At 35.8% G+C, this 18,116-nt stretch overlaps 1 protein-coding gene across 2 annotated transcripts in view; it reads left to right on the top strand.

The window, feature by feature from the left end:
- Positions 1 to 208: 208 nt before the first annotated feature.
- Positions 209 to 18,116, top strand: part of LOC144978472 (dnaJ homolog subfamily C member 5-like) — a 24,877-nt gene continuing 6,969 nt past the window's right edge. The window contains exon 1 of one of the 2 annotated variants that reach the window (XM_078924605.1): positions 209 to 394. In XM_078924605.1, coding sequence (XP_078780731.1) covers positions 363 to 394 — 32 coding nt within the window. In that variant the 5' untranslated portion in view covers positions 209 to 362. The remainder of the gene's footprint in view (positions 395 to 18,116) is intronic. The other variant, XM_078924604.1, reaches the window with a different exon arrangement.

Raw genomic sequence — 18,116 nt, 5'->3', positions numbered from 1 at the left:
CTCTGGTTGTAAAATCAGATGATATTTATTATCCCAAGTAATTGAATTAATTGTCTTCTTTTTTTGCTCACTCTTTTTTTTTTCCTTCGTTCTTTAATTAAATGACTTCTGCGTGATCATTCTCACGGCTCGTGCTCTTTTATTTAGTTTGTATTTTTCTTCTTCGAGTACTACCTGCCAACTAAAGGCTATATACCTATATTCGCCCAGCCATAAGTCAATAATAAATTTCATCATGGCGGATTGTATACTTTTCGTGGAAAGGAGCTGTTTAGGCGGTGTTTAGTAGATTGTGTACAGCTGCCGATTTACAATTTTATCAATTATTTAATTGTATAAGATCAATTCATATTTATAAAAAAATGTCACTCCACGGACACACAAGAACCTACTCGTAAGTATACATTATCTTTTCTTCTTTTTTTTTTTTTATCTTTGGTGGGTCAGCTGTCGAGAGTGACATGATTTTTTGGGATTCCACTGTCACTGACTCAGAAATGCGAAAACGTGTTCCGGCAGTTGTGAACACAGCCTGTTCCCGACGACAGGGCTCTCAATTTTCCGCGGATTCGCGGAATTCCGTGATCCCCTAAATTCCACAGCTGATCAACGAGTGAATATGATGGGTTTCTTCAGTTTCAGTATCAGCCGTCAGTTCAGTATAGGTACTTTGGTAAAAAATTCAAATTGGATTGAGCTCAACGAAACCTATATCATTTTAAAGTGCTTTTCAACACGATTCTAATGATACCAAAATTGTGAAAATTAGATAAGCAGAAGAAAAGTTAACTGAAAAATGGTCTTCTATTTGCCAAATTATAGGCACTTTGATAACTGCAGTCCAGTGGCCGCCGATAGGCTCACTGTAAGGTGAAACTCGTTTTTTGGAACTTCATTTTTGACCCTTTAATGTGTTGGTCACCATGGCGTTATTTGTGAACCTATGTGATATCGTTATAAAGGGCACAAAACAAGCTTTCTAACGGTGTATTTCATTCTTAATTCCTGATTGTATTTCTCAGAAAGCTTATGTAATGAAAATTTATATATTTTTGAATTATAAGAACTTTTTTAATTATGGATACATTTTAATTATACTTCATACATCGATAGACAATTAATTGAAGAATATCTCTGCCAAACTTCATCAAAATTGATACACTCGCTCATTATTTTATTTTTTCCGCCACCAACCCCACTTTTTAGTTTAGGACAAAAACCTCATATTTTTTTCCATTTTCATTTATCCTTAATTTTTTCCATACATGAAAATGATTTATATGAAAATAAAGCTTAGTTTCTGACCTTTAAAATGATATCTAACACTTGCCATTTATTTTTTAATTGAAACAAAATTACTGAAAACAATAAGTGGGCCATGTTGACTGCAAAACTCAAAATTTCCCGATCGCCGCGAGATGCTGGTTTTGAGGCAGCGGTGAGATCACAGATTCTCTCTGTAAAATTGACAAAAAATTTCAGTAGAAAAATATTAATAACTCTGGAACAGAAGGTCGTAGAGAAGCAAATAAGGTATCAAATTCTTCAAGTTCCATCCCCCTGAGTCAAATCAAGATATTTTGAGTTTAAAAGTTTTATCAAAGTGCCTTTATTTTAGACCTGCATGTGTGCCGACAATTGTCGGTTTTCCGACAATCACGGTAGTTGCGATCTCCCGGATCACTTATTTTTATTTTATTGCTAAAGTAATCTGATTGCGAGTGACGTCAATTGTCGGAGTGTCGGCGAGCCCCAACTCGACCGGCGGCGAGCAGTCAAGTGCCGACGAATGGGCGTCAGATTGCCGACAATATTGTCGGCACTTTCAAGCCCTCGTTACGCTCGTTCGGCAATTATCGGGAAACTCCGCTAGTCTTCGATTCGACCGCAACTCTTCATTGTCTGAAAAACGAGTAGTGTGTCGATATAATCGAGCATGCGCAGTTCGTTAACTTTCGTTTTCATACTTTCGGTATTCCATTCAAGTAACTTTTGTTTGTTCAATTGAACGTTGCTACATTTCAATTTTATTCGCTCTATCAATAAACTTTCGGGATTTGTCGTTGTATATTTTGATCTATACATTATTTTTTGTTATCATGCCTGAACAATTCTTTGACCGTTCGTCGGATCTGAAGTCAGTTGAGAATGGTGTTCGAAATCTATTCAAATGGAATTGGCGATGATTTTCTTTCGGAGTACGTGAGAAAGCCAGCCCAGCCGGGTGCTGCATTTTGTTTTGTTTTTTTTGCCAGTGGATTAAAGTCTAATGATTGGGATGGTTATTGCTCTTTAGAGTTAGAGATAAGATCAATTATTCCAGGTTAAAAACTACTGTGGGGGTCCGATTACGGTGGCAAAGGAAAATCATTCATAAAGAGGCATTCTCACAGACAGTCAAAGTCAAAGTGAGTAACACAAGAGAGAAAAAAGAAAAACACCTCAGTCGTTGACGGCTGTTTTCACTGCTGAGACATAGACTCGTCCTCTCTCCAAGCTTCACAAGATTTCTTAACTCACTCAATCCTAGCCCTAGCCCAGTCTGTAGGTAGATAGGTGCCGATTAGCCATTGGACAAGTGAAGCGCAACTTTGGGTTAAAATTTGTATAACACAATTTCATATAATTATAATCACTGTTGCATTATTTTTCACAGTATATGAACGGCCCTGGTATCATTTTAAAGGGCAGAGATCAAGATTTCTTTTGATGTGATAGAAATCAATGTTCACATATTGTATCAAAAATTATAATTTGATAAAAATAACATCATTTTAAAACTTTTGAAATCTTTTTCAAAATTGAGATAGCAAAAAAATAAAAGAGAAGGCATCTAGATAAATCATTTGTCTGTGTCTATATCAAATTTCATAAAGATTGAAGGCAGTGCAGTATGTTTAATGTTGACCACAAGTGACCAACCCTCTTTTCTCTATGCTAAGATCCCGTTCTAATCAGTAGTCACCTTATCGAGAGGCTTCCCAGTGGGGGAATTCTCAATCAATTTTGAGCTTTTTGTAAGACTAAATTTAGAGTAGTAAAATCATCATAACTTTGGAACCGTTTATCCTAGATCCAAAAGTAAGGTATCTTATTAAATGGTTTTTAAAGGCCTATCTGTCTATGTAAAAAATAATTATTAATTTTTATTTTTGAAAAAAATATCAAACTACCACTCTACCTCCATCCCTTGTCCCTATAAATGTTTGGTACTTTTTAACATTTTAGAATAAATATATTCGGTAGGACAATCCAAAAGAAAATGTATATGACTAAGTACTGAGTTACAAAATAAAAGATCCGGTAATGCGATATGTGTGAAAAAGTTCAGACAATTTGGTCAGGACTCACATGCAGGTCTATTATTTGCCTTTGTTATTTACTGTCGGACTTTGTGACCTGAAAATTGTTGCATTTCCGGTAGTAACCACCATTTGGATTTCAAAACTGGTCTAAAATGGCCGCTAAGATTTGAGTAAGGATTTTGCTGGTACAAATTTCATGGATGCGGTTACAACTTTGCCCTGATTTTAATTTTATATAAAAGTTAAGATGTTAAATAAACGTGCTATCATGAAATTTTCATGAATCAAAAGTTATACTAAATTGTCGTTGATTTTAAAGTAAACTACACCGAACGATAGAGAGTAATTTTCCTGAAGAAAATAAGACATAAATCATTAAAATCCATCCATAAACAAAATATCTATGGAACTTTTTCTGAGACCCATCACTCAAAAGTCCAAAAAATCGGGTCACAGCCACTTGCCCATTTATTGGCTTCCTGCTGGAGGGCCAAATGGACGTTTGCCGAAGTACCTACCGTCAGCCTCGCCTGATCTGTCATTTTCGTTGTCACCATACATACAGTATACAGTACAGAGGTTGAAAGACAGGATAGCACAAACTCAAGTCTAACAGTCAGTTGGGAATAAAAAACAGAGTGCCCAAGAACTGGCTAAAGAAAACCCCCAAAAATGCATATACACACAGACACTGAGGTTGAGTCACTCGCAAATAATCAAATGGTGGCGTTTTTGTGGCTGCTTTGTGATTACCGATGTACGTTTTAAAAAGTTTATACAATGATAATAAATTAAAGAATAGTAACAATAATTTAAAAAATCAGAAGTAAAAAGAAACATGGCACGCAAATACTGATCTCAAATAAATAAATCATTTTAGAAAATTAAAATCAAAGTTTTTTAAAAACATGATAAAAAGTTTTTGAAAAAAAAGAAAAAAGCAAACAAAAATAAAGAAATTTTTTTTTTTAATGTCTACAATGGGAATCGAACCCGATACTTTCAAGGTTAGAGTCTGACAGCTTGTCCACTGCGCTATTGAGCCACCTGACTTTTTATCACATTTAATAAGGTCTTTCTTAAACATTATTTACCTTCAATGCAACTTCTATTGTCTGGTTTCATATTTCGATTTTTTAAATTATTATTGTTTTTTTATAAATTTATTAACAAAAACATCCTACAGATGTCACAATATAACTTTCGCCATGTCCAAATACAGAAACACAATATCGCTGATGAATTTGGGTGGGATGCGCATGCGTGACAGAGGTATAAAAGGATCCGTTAAGATACACCGTCAATGGAGGTGCTTAAAAACACTACGTAATCAAATAACCAAACAAAATCTTTAGACTTGAGAACGGAAACCGTTCGAATAGAGATCAACAAGTTTATTTTCCAGAGCATTCGGAGAAATGGTCACATTGATTTTACAAACACCCTAGCCAGGCCTAGCACCTTTACTGAGACCTATAACCAGCCCTAATTGAAATAAAATCCTCTGAATTGAGCCAACCCTAATAGAAAAAAAAGACAATCCTAGGACTGCTTTACACTACCTCAATACTCTTTTCTTTTTTTTTTAAAATGGCGGCGGATAACCAAAACAATGTTAGGAACTTTTAAACTTTCACTAATCTATCAAGGTTTGTTCTAGAATATTGCACTATATATTGACAAATTGAATAAATAAATGCCTGACAAAAGATCCACGTGAAGATACTAATTGAAAGTGATGTTAGTGTTAGACTGAGGAGCTTTCGGAAGGCCTCCCCATAAATTATTCGCCTTTCACTGTTGTGAACAACGAGTGGCAATTCGAGTCTGAATAGTCTCCCTTGGACATTCGGACTTCAATGTGCTAGTGCAAACACGGGGGGGGGGGGGGGGGGGGGGGGGGGGGGGGGGGCAGAGGGTGGGACTGATTTAGAAATGGAAGAAGAGTTCAGAAGAAATTCTGTTTTGCCCGTATCACGCTGTCCCATCTCATACTCCTAATTCGTACTGTAGCAGGGTCTAACACTATCAGAATAGGGGGGGGGGGGGGGTGTTTGTTTCTTCTTTTATTTTTTTTATTTTTTTTCTCCTGATTTTATTTGGACATTGTGTGTTATGTTGTTAGGAAAGTTTTTCCTTTGTATATTACTTTGACTGACTTTTGTTCCTTTTGAAGTCTTAAGGGGCGGTTTCGGTCTTAATAAAAAAGTTAATTTCTTGTATTGGGGGGTCTAATTATTCTGTATTATCATTATTATATGTTTAAAAAACAACATTTTTGGTGAAATATATAAATTATCTGTGTTGATACCTGTTTTGCGACCTAATTTGGGGTTCTGGCATAAAGAAATATAACAATCTTGTGGCAAACGTTCCACAAAAACTATTAAAGGAATGACCTCCATATTCTTCCCTTGTATTAACATTGTACCATAGTGTGTCACCATAAAAAGAGATTTTACAGATTTAGCTTTTTGAATTTTTATTAGATCTTTACAAAGTTGAGAATCAAAATGTTATGACAGAATTGCTGTGTTAAAAATTTATTATTTTGATTATAATTCAAAATAAGCATAGCTTAACAAAAGAATCTCTCTATGACTCTATGGTGACATATTACATTATCTCTGTGATAACTGTGGAAATTTTCAGACAATTTCATTGAATAGATTCTGAGAAATGTTTGACACAGAAGGAAAATGACATATAATAGCTTTCTGTTTTTCACACTTTTCTTACTACCTGTACAATTTTCGACTGTGTTTTTCGTGCCTTTATGGTCTTTTTTAAGAAGTTGGATTTCAATAATATTGATATTATTTTTAAGATAATATAATATCGTTTTCCACCAAAATCTCAAAATCAATTTTTTGAAGGATTTTCCTAATGATTAGACCCTAGCCACCCCTTAACTCTTTCCTTTTAGATTTTTAATGGACTTTCAATTGATCAATGATTTTTTTCTTTCTCATCAAATACAGCAGGTTTAGACTACATATTGATAATTACCATAATTGTTATTTTTATATGCATCAATTTTATTTTATGTAATTTATTGATAGCTGAAGTCCAAAACAAAAACCATACTAATACTGCCATGGGAGATTATTTAGACTGAGTCCGAATAATCTGTTGATTGCACAGGCTCATTTGAATTTTGAGTCCAATTAGCCTTGGGAGGCTATTAAGACTTGAGTCCGAATAGCCCAAGCCTGTGAATTTTTTTGTGAACAAATCATATTCAGAATTGAAGAATAGTAAAAGTAGTGATTTGTCTTTCATTTTATAAATTGAAAATCTAGGCATTTTTAGAAACATGTGGCCCTTTCAAAGCGGAATAATTGGATTTTGATATTTATTTTTTATAAACTTCGGGACAATGAAAGAGAGAGGAGAAATTCCGTGAGCGCCTCATGGTAGCATCTATTTCAATTAGTATTTTCATCGTGGATCTTTTGTCAGGAGTTTATTTATTCAATTTGTCAATATAATTATTAGTAAGTAGCATTTTAAAAACTAGTACAAACCTTGATAGATTCGTGAAAGTTTAAAATTTTCTAATATGACCATTGTTTTGTTTTCCACTGCCGTTTTGGTGTTTAAGTATTGAAAGGTAATGCAAAGCAGTCTTAATTTTTTTTTTTATTATTATTAATTAGCTCGAAGTCGGGGGATTTTTTATTTCTGTTAGGGTTAAGTATAGGTGTCAGTAAAGGTCTTAGGGTGTTTGTTAAAAATTTTCCTATTAGAGTGAGTTAAAGGTATTAGATTTTTTTTTTTTTTTAAGGGTTACTTGAAGGAATACTTGGATTGTTTCCCTTAGCACAAAGAGCTTATGGAAGAACTCCCTCTTTTCAGGCTTTGACTGGTGTTGGGAATAGTACAGATTGCCCTTTCCCAATCATTGTTCTTTGTAAAACATATTAGCATTGTAAAACGAAGTGGCTAGCTGTCAGTAAGGACAGCAGACACAGCAATCTAGCCATACTTATCCAAGGGCCTCGTGACCTTTTAGTTTTAGTCCTGGTCGCTTCAAAGGTCACATCCAGTGTGTGGACTATGGCACCAAGCCAAGCTCGAGTTTTCGTTTCGATCTTGACTCAGCGTAATGGCTCTCACTAATGATAAAAAACGTTCTCATTATTTCAACAGTTACAAAATGCATACCGGCAACTGTCCTGATAACTCCTGGGCTGTCTTGATTTGGCAATCTGAGAGAAATTTAAAGAAAAAAACTGGGACTCTTTACGTGTTTGGAAATACGCTTTTTTTGACTGGAAGATTAAAACAGCTCCAATTGAAGGATTCCATTCCAAAATGGGATATACGCCAAATTTAATCTTTTGGAGTAATCATCCTTATAATGTAGCTGATTTATGGAGCATTACAACAGTATAAACTTTTTTCTCAAAAAAGGACTCCATCCTATTTTATTTGCGGGACAAGAGCGTTGTTTTCCAAAACGGCATATTGTCCAAGCTACATTTTCAACAAAATGACATGTATCCATTTAACAAATACGAATCAAGCAATGTCATTAGCAACAGTCCCATCCACTTCTGTTTTTAGAAATCGACTCTTTGAACATACAATGACTTTCCACTTGAGATTTGTCTTTTCTCTTTTCAATCAATGGCATATGAATTGTCGACGAAAAGTGTGTGTCTCTTTCTCTTTCTTAGTAAAAGCACGAGTATACATCTCATTGTAAAACCAATGAAGGAAGGCAAATTATGTACACCGCGTAACAGATCACTTGGACCCCTCCACTATTGATAGTGCATACATACGTTTGTTATTGTGCTTTGTCTGACCAAGCAATTTTAATGCTGATATGAGTGCGTCTTTGTGTATGAGCCTTCACACGCTCTTATTTCATTACCATGTATGTACGTTTGTAAGTAATTACCAGATAAACTCCACCCCCTCTTCCTGAAGATCTTCTATGACCAGACAAAGAAAACATTTGGACGTATGATTTGACCTGTCCAATCTGTTGTTTGTAATCTCATTGGTCAACGAAATGATAAGTGATTGACAGAAGCTTGTTGTATTTCTTTTGAGAGAAGAGTTTTGTTCAATTGACCAAGGTCAATTATTATCTACCCCACCCTCTCTTTCTCTCTCTCTCTCTCTCTCTCTCTCTCTCTCTCTCTCTCTCTCTCTCTCTCTCTCTCTCTCTCTCTCTCTCTCTCTCTCTCTCTCTCTCTCTCTCTCTCTCTTTGTGGCGTACTTTCATTAAATTACAGTAAGTAAGCGGGTGGTTGGATGGGAGCATCACCCTTGAATCATATACCTATGATGTTCGCATGGGTGTACGATCCGATAGTGATGTCGTTTCTTCTTCTCTTTACTAGCCTATCCTGCTTCTTTGGTTTGTGATTGTATTTTTGACAGGGGATATTTTTTTTCTGTAAATCTTCTGCCTGTTTGTTCTTGGTTATTTATAATTTAGCTTATGATATCTTTAGGTTATGATTTTGATTTGTACTATTTCTGTTGGATTGCTTGTTTTTTTTGTTTCAGCGGTCTCTCATATAACCTCAATTGTGTTGGATGAGACCTAAAGCAACAAACAAACAAACAAAAAAAATTACAGTAAAATTACTTTAAACCGAAAGAAGCTAAACCGAAAAATACCTTAAACCGCAAAGAATTTAATAAATTGTACTAGTTTCTTCATTATCTTTGTACTAATTCTTACGATGAACCGAAATACTTCTAAGCAGGTCTTTCTTTAAACCGAAACAACTTGAGAGCACCTTCCCTTTTTCTCTCTAAAATTTTCTTCAAAAATCGGGAAGGAGGCCACCCGTAATAATGCCCGGCGATACAGAGCGTAAGTATAAGATGAGGGTGATGGGTGGGGGGAGGGGGGAGGCAAACACTTCAATCACTGCACTTGGGCTTGGCCAACACCACAATCGCACAGACTGGAAGACAGCGGGTGACTGGCAGGCGAAAAATAAGGAAAGAGGAGGAGTTGGGGTGTAGAATCACGCAAGCGAGATGTTCTCGCTCATGTGTTGATGCTTTGGAACTGACTGGATTTGCAACACGACGATAAGGATGGGGGGGGGGGGGGTGGTAGACAACTTACCATTGACATGCCATTTCATTTCCACTTTGTTTAAATGTGTGTGTGAGAGGGGGGGGGGGGGGGGGGGCTTCTATGTAATTAGGCCTTTGAACCTAATGCCTTTTCAACAAAAGACAGCTGAGCATCGACACGCCTTTTCATTTCCATTTCACTTCAACTCCGAGTAGTTGCGCATCATTCATTATCAATTATTGCACAAGAATTTTCGATCTTATTTTAGCTTTGCATTTTACTAAAAGATGTCTAAAAGAAAGCACTGTGCTTACACGTTTGAGTTTAAAATCAAAATACTATGTGAAGTCGATGAAAAAAAAGTTGATCAAGAAGGAGATATGTAAAATACACGGCATCCCGAACTCAACTCTTTCAACAATTTTGAATTGAAAACGAAAACCCCCAAAAATATTTTTAAAACACACCAGAAAAAAAATAAACAAATTAATGGTTACGAAGACGGCATTTATTCAACAACTCCATTTAACGGGAAACCCATGATACGATAAAATGAGCAAAATCCTTAAATAGTTACTACCCTTGAAAAACATTGCAAAACAGGAACTTGCTTTAAACCAAAATGTCTTTAAACCGAAATGGTTTAGAAGGTCCCCAAAATTTCGGTTTAAAGTAATTCTACTGTAATCATAAAAAGAGCAGATGAAAAAGGTCAAGATTAAAAGTGGACTGGCTTGACCTTATCAAACAATTTTCAAATAAAATTACTATTCTGTACTATATGGGCATTGTCGAGTCAATTTAATCACAATCAATAAAGCAATAGCGTATCAAATTGGTCATGGGGATAGGCATTCAACATAATGCTAGGATTTTTCTTAATTTTGCTGATGAAGGGTGTCTCTTTCATATATATACATATGATCAAATTATGATATCCATCCCTTGTTGACGTGTTATACCATTTTGTAAAAGTTATCTCTTTAAAAAGTTCTTATTTTAAAATGATATGGATACATCCCATTTTGCTATAAAACTTAATTTTTGGATATATTTTATTTTGGCACGAAGGTCAATAATTCACGTTCTGTGATACCAATACCATAAGATCAAGATTTCAGGTCACAAGTGTTTTCAATTATTGTATGAATAGAGAGTAAATAGATAGAGTTTTGGAGCTATTTAGTAACAGCCATGTAGTCTTATACAAAAATCTGTGATTTTTTCAGTTTCTGATAAATGGATATAGGGCCCCTCTATACCATTTTGAAATGAAATATATTATTTAATAGTTCAAATATACTGCTGTTTTCTGTCATGGCAGCAGCCTCTTATGGTTCTCACACTACTATGTTATGACAATTGACCCAATCAGCAAAGTCCGGTCCACATTCGTGCATCGTCTCGAACCCGCCCGGTAGCAGCGTCACAACACACCGTTCAACTAGCTGCTCTGTCGTTTCGGGTTCTTGCCCACATCAGGTATATGTAGGACAGGTGGACAGTCCCCACTGATAAAGCGCACTTGCTGTGAGGCAGCTCCTCGACTGAGGCCGATTCGCAGCCACTAGGGGATTGTGTTAGGATGTCCCATTCTTACTCTTTGAAAGTTGGCCGCTATGAAAATGCGATAAAACAGTTGGCAGCTGGGTTGACACGATTCTTCCCCTTTGTCTTACTTTTTTTTTATCTTGTGCTTTCAATTGTAAATCTGGAATTTCTTTGATGATCCCATTTTCTTCCTTTTTACTGGCACTGAAATTTCTAAGACCCTTTAAAAACAAGGCGTAAGGTGTCGCTCTGTGAGAGCAATATATATCTAGTGTGTTACTAACTGGTCGTGCTAGTATTCGCTCAAAAATGTTCGTCTTAATTGCAATGACTTTCATTTGTTTGCTATTGTGTCAACAATATTACAATGTTGTTTATTGACCTGAGAATAATTATAGTAATAATAATAATGATAATAGTAAGGAAATTAAAATAGAATAACAATGATAATTATGATAATGGTAAAACGTGGTAAAAGTATTTAAGAAAAAGGAAATACCAAAAAAGTAAGAAAATTGATAGATAGAAGTACTTCTCTTAAATTGATTTAACAAGATCCATATTTTAACAAGAATCAACAATATATGACCATGACCTCATCTGAAAACTAAAAAAGAGAAGTTTTCTCTATGAACACGTGCAATACTACATGAGGGTGACAGGAAAAAGGAACAGTTGCTGAAAAAAAATGTATATATATATATATATATATATATATATATATATATATATATATATATATATATATATATATATATATATATATATATATATATATATTAGTTGGTATCATTGGACATACTCCATTTTGGCACCACCACCTCATCTATGTGTATATCACAGGGCATTCTCCTGGTAGTCATCGCGACTTACAGGGGTAGAAATCACAGTTTTTTTGGTTTCATTGTTGGAATGAATATGTACTTGGCTAGGTAAAGGTAACAGAGTTGTCAAATTTTAAATGGTGCATCATCTGTAGTCTTATATGTCAGGTGTTGTTGTTTTTGGGGGACCTTTGTAAATGGTAGTTTAATCACATTTGGTAGAGATTGTAAAAAATTCAATTTAAAAAATATATTTTTTTGCTTATTTGCTTTTAATTTTCATTAGGATTTTTGAGAAATGAAGTCCAACATTTGAAATCCTGCTATTTGCATTCTACTCAAAACCTGTTTTTACTATTTGCTCTACGATTTGACTGCCAATCCATTACGAACAACTGCTTCTTCTTTTTTTTTTCAATTAACTGGACTATTCAACTTTCTCATTTCATTTTGTCCAACCATGCTGAAACTTAAACTGAATTTTGAATGCGTTTCACATTTCAAAATAAGTATAGGAAAAAAAAAATCTCTGGTATTATTATAAATATCGGAATGGTTTTGTTTAGACGTTGAAAATTGAACGTTTATGGTAAAAAAAATATGACCTCTGCTTACTTACTGTCTGTTGACATGTGTAAGGCAGCAAAGAAGGACCTCCATCTTCCTCTGTCCGTCGTGACTGTCATCTGCAGGGAGTTCCAGTTCTCTCCTGGGGGCCCTCCTCTTCTTTTCTTTTCTGTTGGTGTCCAGTGTAGGGCAGTTTTGCTGGTGTTTCTCTCTACCTTTCTCATAAAGAGGGAGTTTGAAAGGTTTTTCTTGATTGGACACAATACTGCCTACAGTGGTTGTGTTATATTTTATTGCATTGTATGATTTATCTGTGCCGTGGTGTTCTTTTCCGTGAGTGACAGGAAAAGACAAGCATGAATGACATGTAGAGTTTATGTCGTTCCAATCATTGTGTTATGGTTGTTAATTAGTTTATGTAATAAATGTATAAGTTGCTAAACTTGACTTCCTTTAATTATTATTTTATCTCTAATATCATAGAGGTTACGTGAAGTGAATCACGGTCTACAGCTTTCCACCCTTCTCTGCCCAGTCTGGTCTCGGTGCTTTGGTTCAGCTCTGGAGGGAAACCTACACCGGATTCCCTCTATTTATTATCATTCTACTAGTCCTACTTTATCCTTTCTTTATATGGATGGTTTCGACTATATATTATTGTCTCGAACAATATGTTCTGGGTTATAAGTCGAACAGTCACAGTAGTTTCTTACCGACTAAAGCTAATTGATTTGATTTTAAGTTAATTTTTCAGTGAGTCTCATATTAATAATGCAATGCCTATTACTTGGTATTTAGTACAGCTTACTTACATTTGACTAGAAAAGCCAATTTTGTTACAGGCTAGGTGTACACATTTGATGAACTGATAACGGAACACAACTATGGTCCTGATTTCACATTGTTGTAATGGACAATATTTTGTCTTGGTTTGAGTTGTATTTCCATTACAACAATGAGACCATAACAATATGGTTCAACGGTCGTGACGTCACCTCCCTCGTAATGACCCTTAGTAACTGGTTCTAAGCCATTGGAACAATGGCGGACGCCCTTAGAAAATATTTCTCCGATGAGCATAAAAGTGTATCCATAGGAGAAAAGCATTCTAAATCTGATCATGTTTTGACATTTATGCATTCTGATCACGTGACATGTGCAAAAGTTCTAGCCAGCATGACGAATAGACAGTACCGATTTTCTTTTAAATAACCAAGCTGCTCGTCGCTAGACGGAAACCTATTAGTCATCAGACCTGTTTATAAAAAAAATTCTCATCGGTTATAGGTTATGCAGGTCTGTCAGTTATCACAAATTTAATTGGTAAAAACGGGATGGATATTTTTTTTTGGGGGGGAGGGGGGGGGGGGGGGGCGGAAGTTTAACCAAATTCGGATTTATTAGCTCAACTTCGACCCACAGTGGTTTTGTGTATCATAGCTCGCTTGACTGGGTGACATTCGAATAACACTGGGCTGAGACCAAATGTTATTGTTATTGTTGCTTTTCTATTTTAACGCTCGACAAAAAGATAGTTAGATTCACCTCGTGGCTGAGATCGGTGAAGTAGATGTTGCTTTTGAAATATCAAATTTCCATCAGTTTTTTTCTGAATTAAATGCATATAGAATGGCACAAATGATAACTGGAACAGCTTCTCAAAGTGCCAAAACTATTATTAGTTTTTAATATTATTATTATTATTATTATTATTATTATTATTATTATTATTATTATTATTATTATTATTATTATTATTATTATTATTATTATTATTATAACTACTACTAATGCTGCTGCTACCACTACCACAGTTGTTGTTTTCGTCATCATCATTTTTATTACAAGTAATATCCCGATTGTAAAAAAAAAAAAATTGAAAATAAATAATAATTACCATGTAACGTCCTATCGACTGCCGATCTGAATCTCGTTTCGTTTGTATTCCGTTTAGAATTTTAGATACAATAGCTTTGTTGTCTATAATTAAGACATGCCATGCTCTATTGCTTTATCTGTCAAGGAAAGTATACCTTAAATCTAAAATGCCGCTTCAAAACTGCGAATTATGCACACGTGCCAATTTCATAAGATAATATATACATCTATTTTAAATATTGGATCTTTTCCGGGTTCAGTTAAATATAATTTAAGCATTCTTTATCAAGCGATCTTAAATCCATTTATATAGAACAGTATTTTAATTTTAACCATTTTTTCATCCTTATTTCCTCCTCTTTTAGTCATAGTATTATATCGTGTGCGGCTATGTGGTCTAGTGGTATGACACTCACTTCTGGATCGGAATGTCTCGAGTTTGAGCTTCGCTCTGCGCATAGTTGAGTCCTTAGAAAAGGAGTAAAATGATTACCTGGTCGTTAACAGCGTTGTATCTGTCGGGGGGGGGGGGGGGGGGGGGAGGAATTGCACTATCGCTTAACAGGCGTCGTGCCCCGTTTACATGTTCTGTGATGCTGTTGGTCAGGGACCCTTTGTGAAGCACTTTGAGCGCGTTTAGTGGATATTGCGCTATATAAAAGCTCCAGTTTTGTTTTTTGTTTTTTTTATATAACGGGCTAAATTACCTCCGTGCATAAAGTTATCAACCAGCCATCTGCGCCTTTTATTGATTACAATTATTGTTAGTGTATTATTGATTGATCACTGGTTGAACCGGAATGTTACCATGCTTTGACTAAATACCTTGTTTGGTTTTGTTTTGTTTTTTTTTTTTTTTTTTTTTTTTTTTTTCCTCCCCTCATTTTGGCCAGAAAAAAAATTTAAATTCTATTATCGATCGATTAAAATGATCCAACCTTGTCTCAAAATTCTCAAATCTGAGAATTCCCTTAAGTGTTTGAAGTAAACGTTTTCTTAGCCAAATACGTTGTCTGTTTTTTGTTGTTGTTTTTTCTCCCCTCATTTTGGCCAGAAAAATAAATGTAATTCTATTATCGATCGATTAAATTGATCCAACCTTGTCTCAAAAGTCTCAAACCTGAGAATTCCCTTAAGTGTTTGAAGTAAACGTTTTCTTAGCCAAATACGTTGTTTGTTTTTTTGTGTGTTTTTTTTTCGCCCCTCATTTTGGCCAGAAAAAAAAATAATTCTAATATCGATCGATTACAATGATCCAACCTTGTCTCAAAAGTCTCAAACCTGAGAGTTCCCTTAAGTGTTTGAAGTAAATGTTTTCTCTCTCTCTTTCTCTCTCTCTCTCTCTCTCTCTCTCTCTCTCTCTCTCTCTCTCTCTCTCTCTCTCTCTCTCGAACGCTCTCGAACACACATAATATGTAGCATGTGTTATTGAACATAGTTTATCAATAAATTGAATCATTGCAAACTCAAGAAAACCGACAATAGCTCTTTGGAACATTATATGTACCTGTACAAGTCTGATGAATTTGTTATGATCTCATTGTTAAAATGGAAATTCTCTCAAATAGTCCAACAGAGCCACTAGGCCCCCCATAGAGCTGGAGTTCATCCCGGTTTGTTTAGCGTGAAACGGAAATAGCAATTGCTGCTACCCTTTAGATAGGACGCTAGTCTAGCACAAAGTACTTTCGCCTGATCTAACAATACCCGGGTTCTCAATCATTGCTGGGTGGAGGGGGGACAATCTCGAATTCACCCGGAATCGATGTCTTTGCGTGTGCAGCGAGTATATTTAAAATCTTTTCTCGTTATGACTTGTTCTCAAATTCAACTATTAGACTTTAAAGAATATTATTGTGCTCAAGATATCATTATGTCTCAAAATCTATTTATAGTTAAAACTGGAAGTATATTTCCTGACTCCTTCAGTTTTGACTGTGTTTTTATTTTATTTTATTTTTTTGGTTTTTTAATTATTATTTTTTTTTTGGGGGGGGGGGGGTTAAAAGTAGAGTAGGGATGCTCTTTTTATTTTTGGCCGTAGTAAAATCGAGTTTTCCCCCTAAACAAAAAGGATATAGTACTGTAATACAAATTATAATCCTGCCGTCCACGGGTATGTGAAAAGCGGCTACACTACACTTTCGTTAAGTTGGGCAATGGGGAAAAAAGTATGATTTGATGAAGGAAATCAAGTCTCGATGTCTAGTCTATAGGGGTTAAACCGAGATGACTTAAGTTAAACATATTATATTACGTCGTTGGCTGTAACTGAAAACAAAAAGAAAAGACTTTCGTATTTTTTCGTTCACTCCAAATGAGCTCGATTTGCTGTATCAGGGTGTTGAAATTTCCCTTGTTAAATCATAAAGTTCATCGTATCTACTACACCAACGTCTGGAATATTTCCTCATTAAAAAATTAGGCAAATTGATCGAGACTTATTGGGTTCCGGGGGGGGGGGGGGGGGGGGGCGGCAGCGATCACATTTATTATTGTTGTCCTCATACTGCAGTCACTTCTCGAATTGGTAACGACCAGGACAAGGAAGGAAATCAATAGAGAGCGTCGGCAATTGGCGGATGAATATCGTGACGTAACATAGGACACACGGCGTGGGACTAACTAGGAAGTTTAATAATAGATGGTTGGTTAGGAATTAGGAGGGCCGACGTCTTTTCAATTACTTCAGGTACATACCGCGATGTTTGATGTCCATCGTCTACTAATAAATAGTACTATATTGATGTCGCTGCTTGGGCAGCAATTGTTGAGCTCCATCACTGATGGTGTTTTCATTTCATTGGTACCCACTTGCGGCGCGTGCAAACCCGCTGATTCTTCCGAATTTATAGTGTTGATACTTTGTATCCATTCTTGATCTCCTTAATTTCCAGCTATTGTCCCTTATTTTTTGTTTTGATATTTTGCTAGTTCAGAGAAAAGAAAACATCGTCAAGATGATGATGATCATCATCACCATCCTGCATTTGTTCGATTTTGAAGAATCGGAAAATCTTTGCGTTTTTGTGGGAGAGAGAACAATGTGTGTGTGTGGGGGGGAGGGGGGGGGTTAGAGAGAGAGAGAGAGAGAGAGAGAGAGACTTGTATGATAGGATGTGGGTGTGCGGGTGTCACCAGGTGTGTTTCCACTGCCATTTTCCATAACTCGATGCGTATTGTATTCGTTTTACAATGATGTTATAAAATCAACGTTCATATTGGGCTGCATGTCAATTACTTTGACATCGTTGTGTGTGTTTTTTAAATAACTATTATTAAGTAAATACTCAGCTATCCGTTTTTATGTTTTTGTTTTGTTTTGTTTTTGTTTTTTTGTTTTTTTTGTTTTGTTTTTTTTTTTGGGGGGGGGGGGGGGTTGGTTGTTTATTGTTTATTTTTATGGTCTAGAACCGTGAGGCCCGTGACCATTGAGGCTGAGTTTATTACAGTGGGTATATCGCTTGTTATACTTTATATAGGACACTAGGCAAACTGCAAGTTATTTTGTGGCAGGCTTTAGATCCAGCTACCCAAAAACTGCTGGATGCGCAGAGGGATCAGAGAAAATCTCAATCTCTACTGCCCATGGGATGGATACCGGCCCATTCGGAGGCTAGTGTTCTCCCTCCCCACCCCCCACACATCCGTTCCGGAAGATGCGAATCGTAAAAATAATAATACAAGTACATACAATAATAAATTTGGAAATCTGGGACATTTAGAGACTGAAATCGTTCAGTTAACAATGAAACCATTCAAAACCTTTACATCAACAATTTCCCGAGTTGTTTACATTGTGTTTGGAAAGGGATTTGAATTCGGATCATTATGTATTTTGCGCTCTCTCTCTCTCTCTCTCTCTCTCTCTCTCTCTCTCTCTCTCTCTCTCTCTCTCTCTCTCTCTCTCTCTCTCTCTCTCTCTCTTCTCATATTATA

This window comes from Berghia stephanieae, chromosome 8, assembly GCF_034508935.2.
Source record: "Berghia stephanieae isolate SIO BIC M18660-M18661 chromosome 8, UCSD_Bste_1.3, whole genome shotgun sequence".
Classification (NCBI taxonomy): domain Eukaryota; kingdom Metazoa; phylum Mollusca; class Gastropoda; order Nudibranchia; family Aeolidiidae; genus Berghia; species Berghia stephanieae.
The sequence above is the reverse complement of the archived record's forward strand: the minus strand, read 5'-3'. Positions and strand labels throughout refer to the sequence as shown.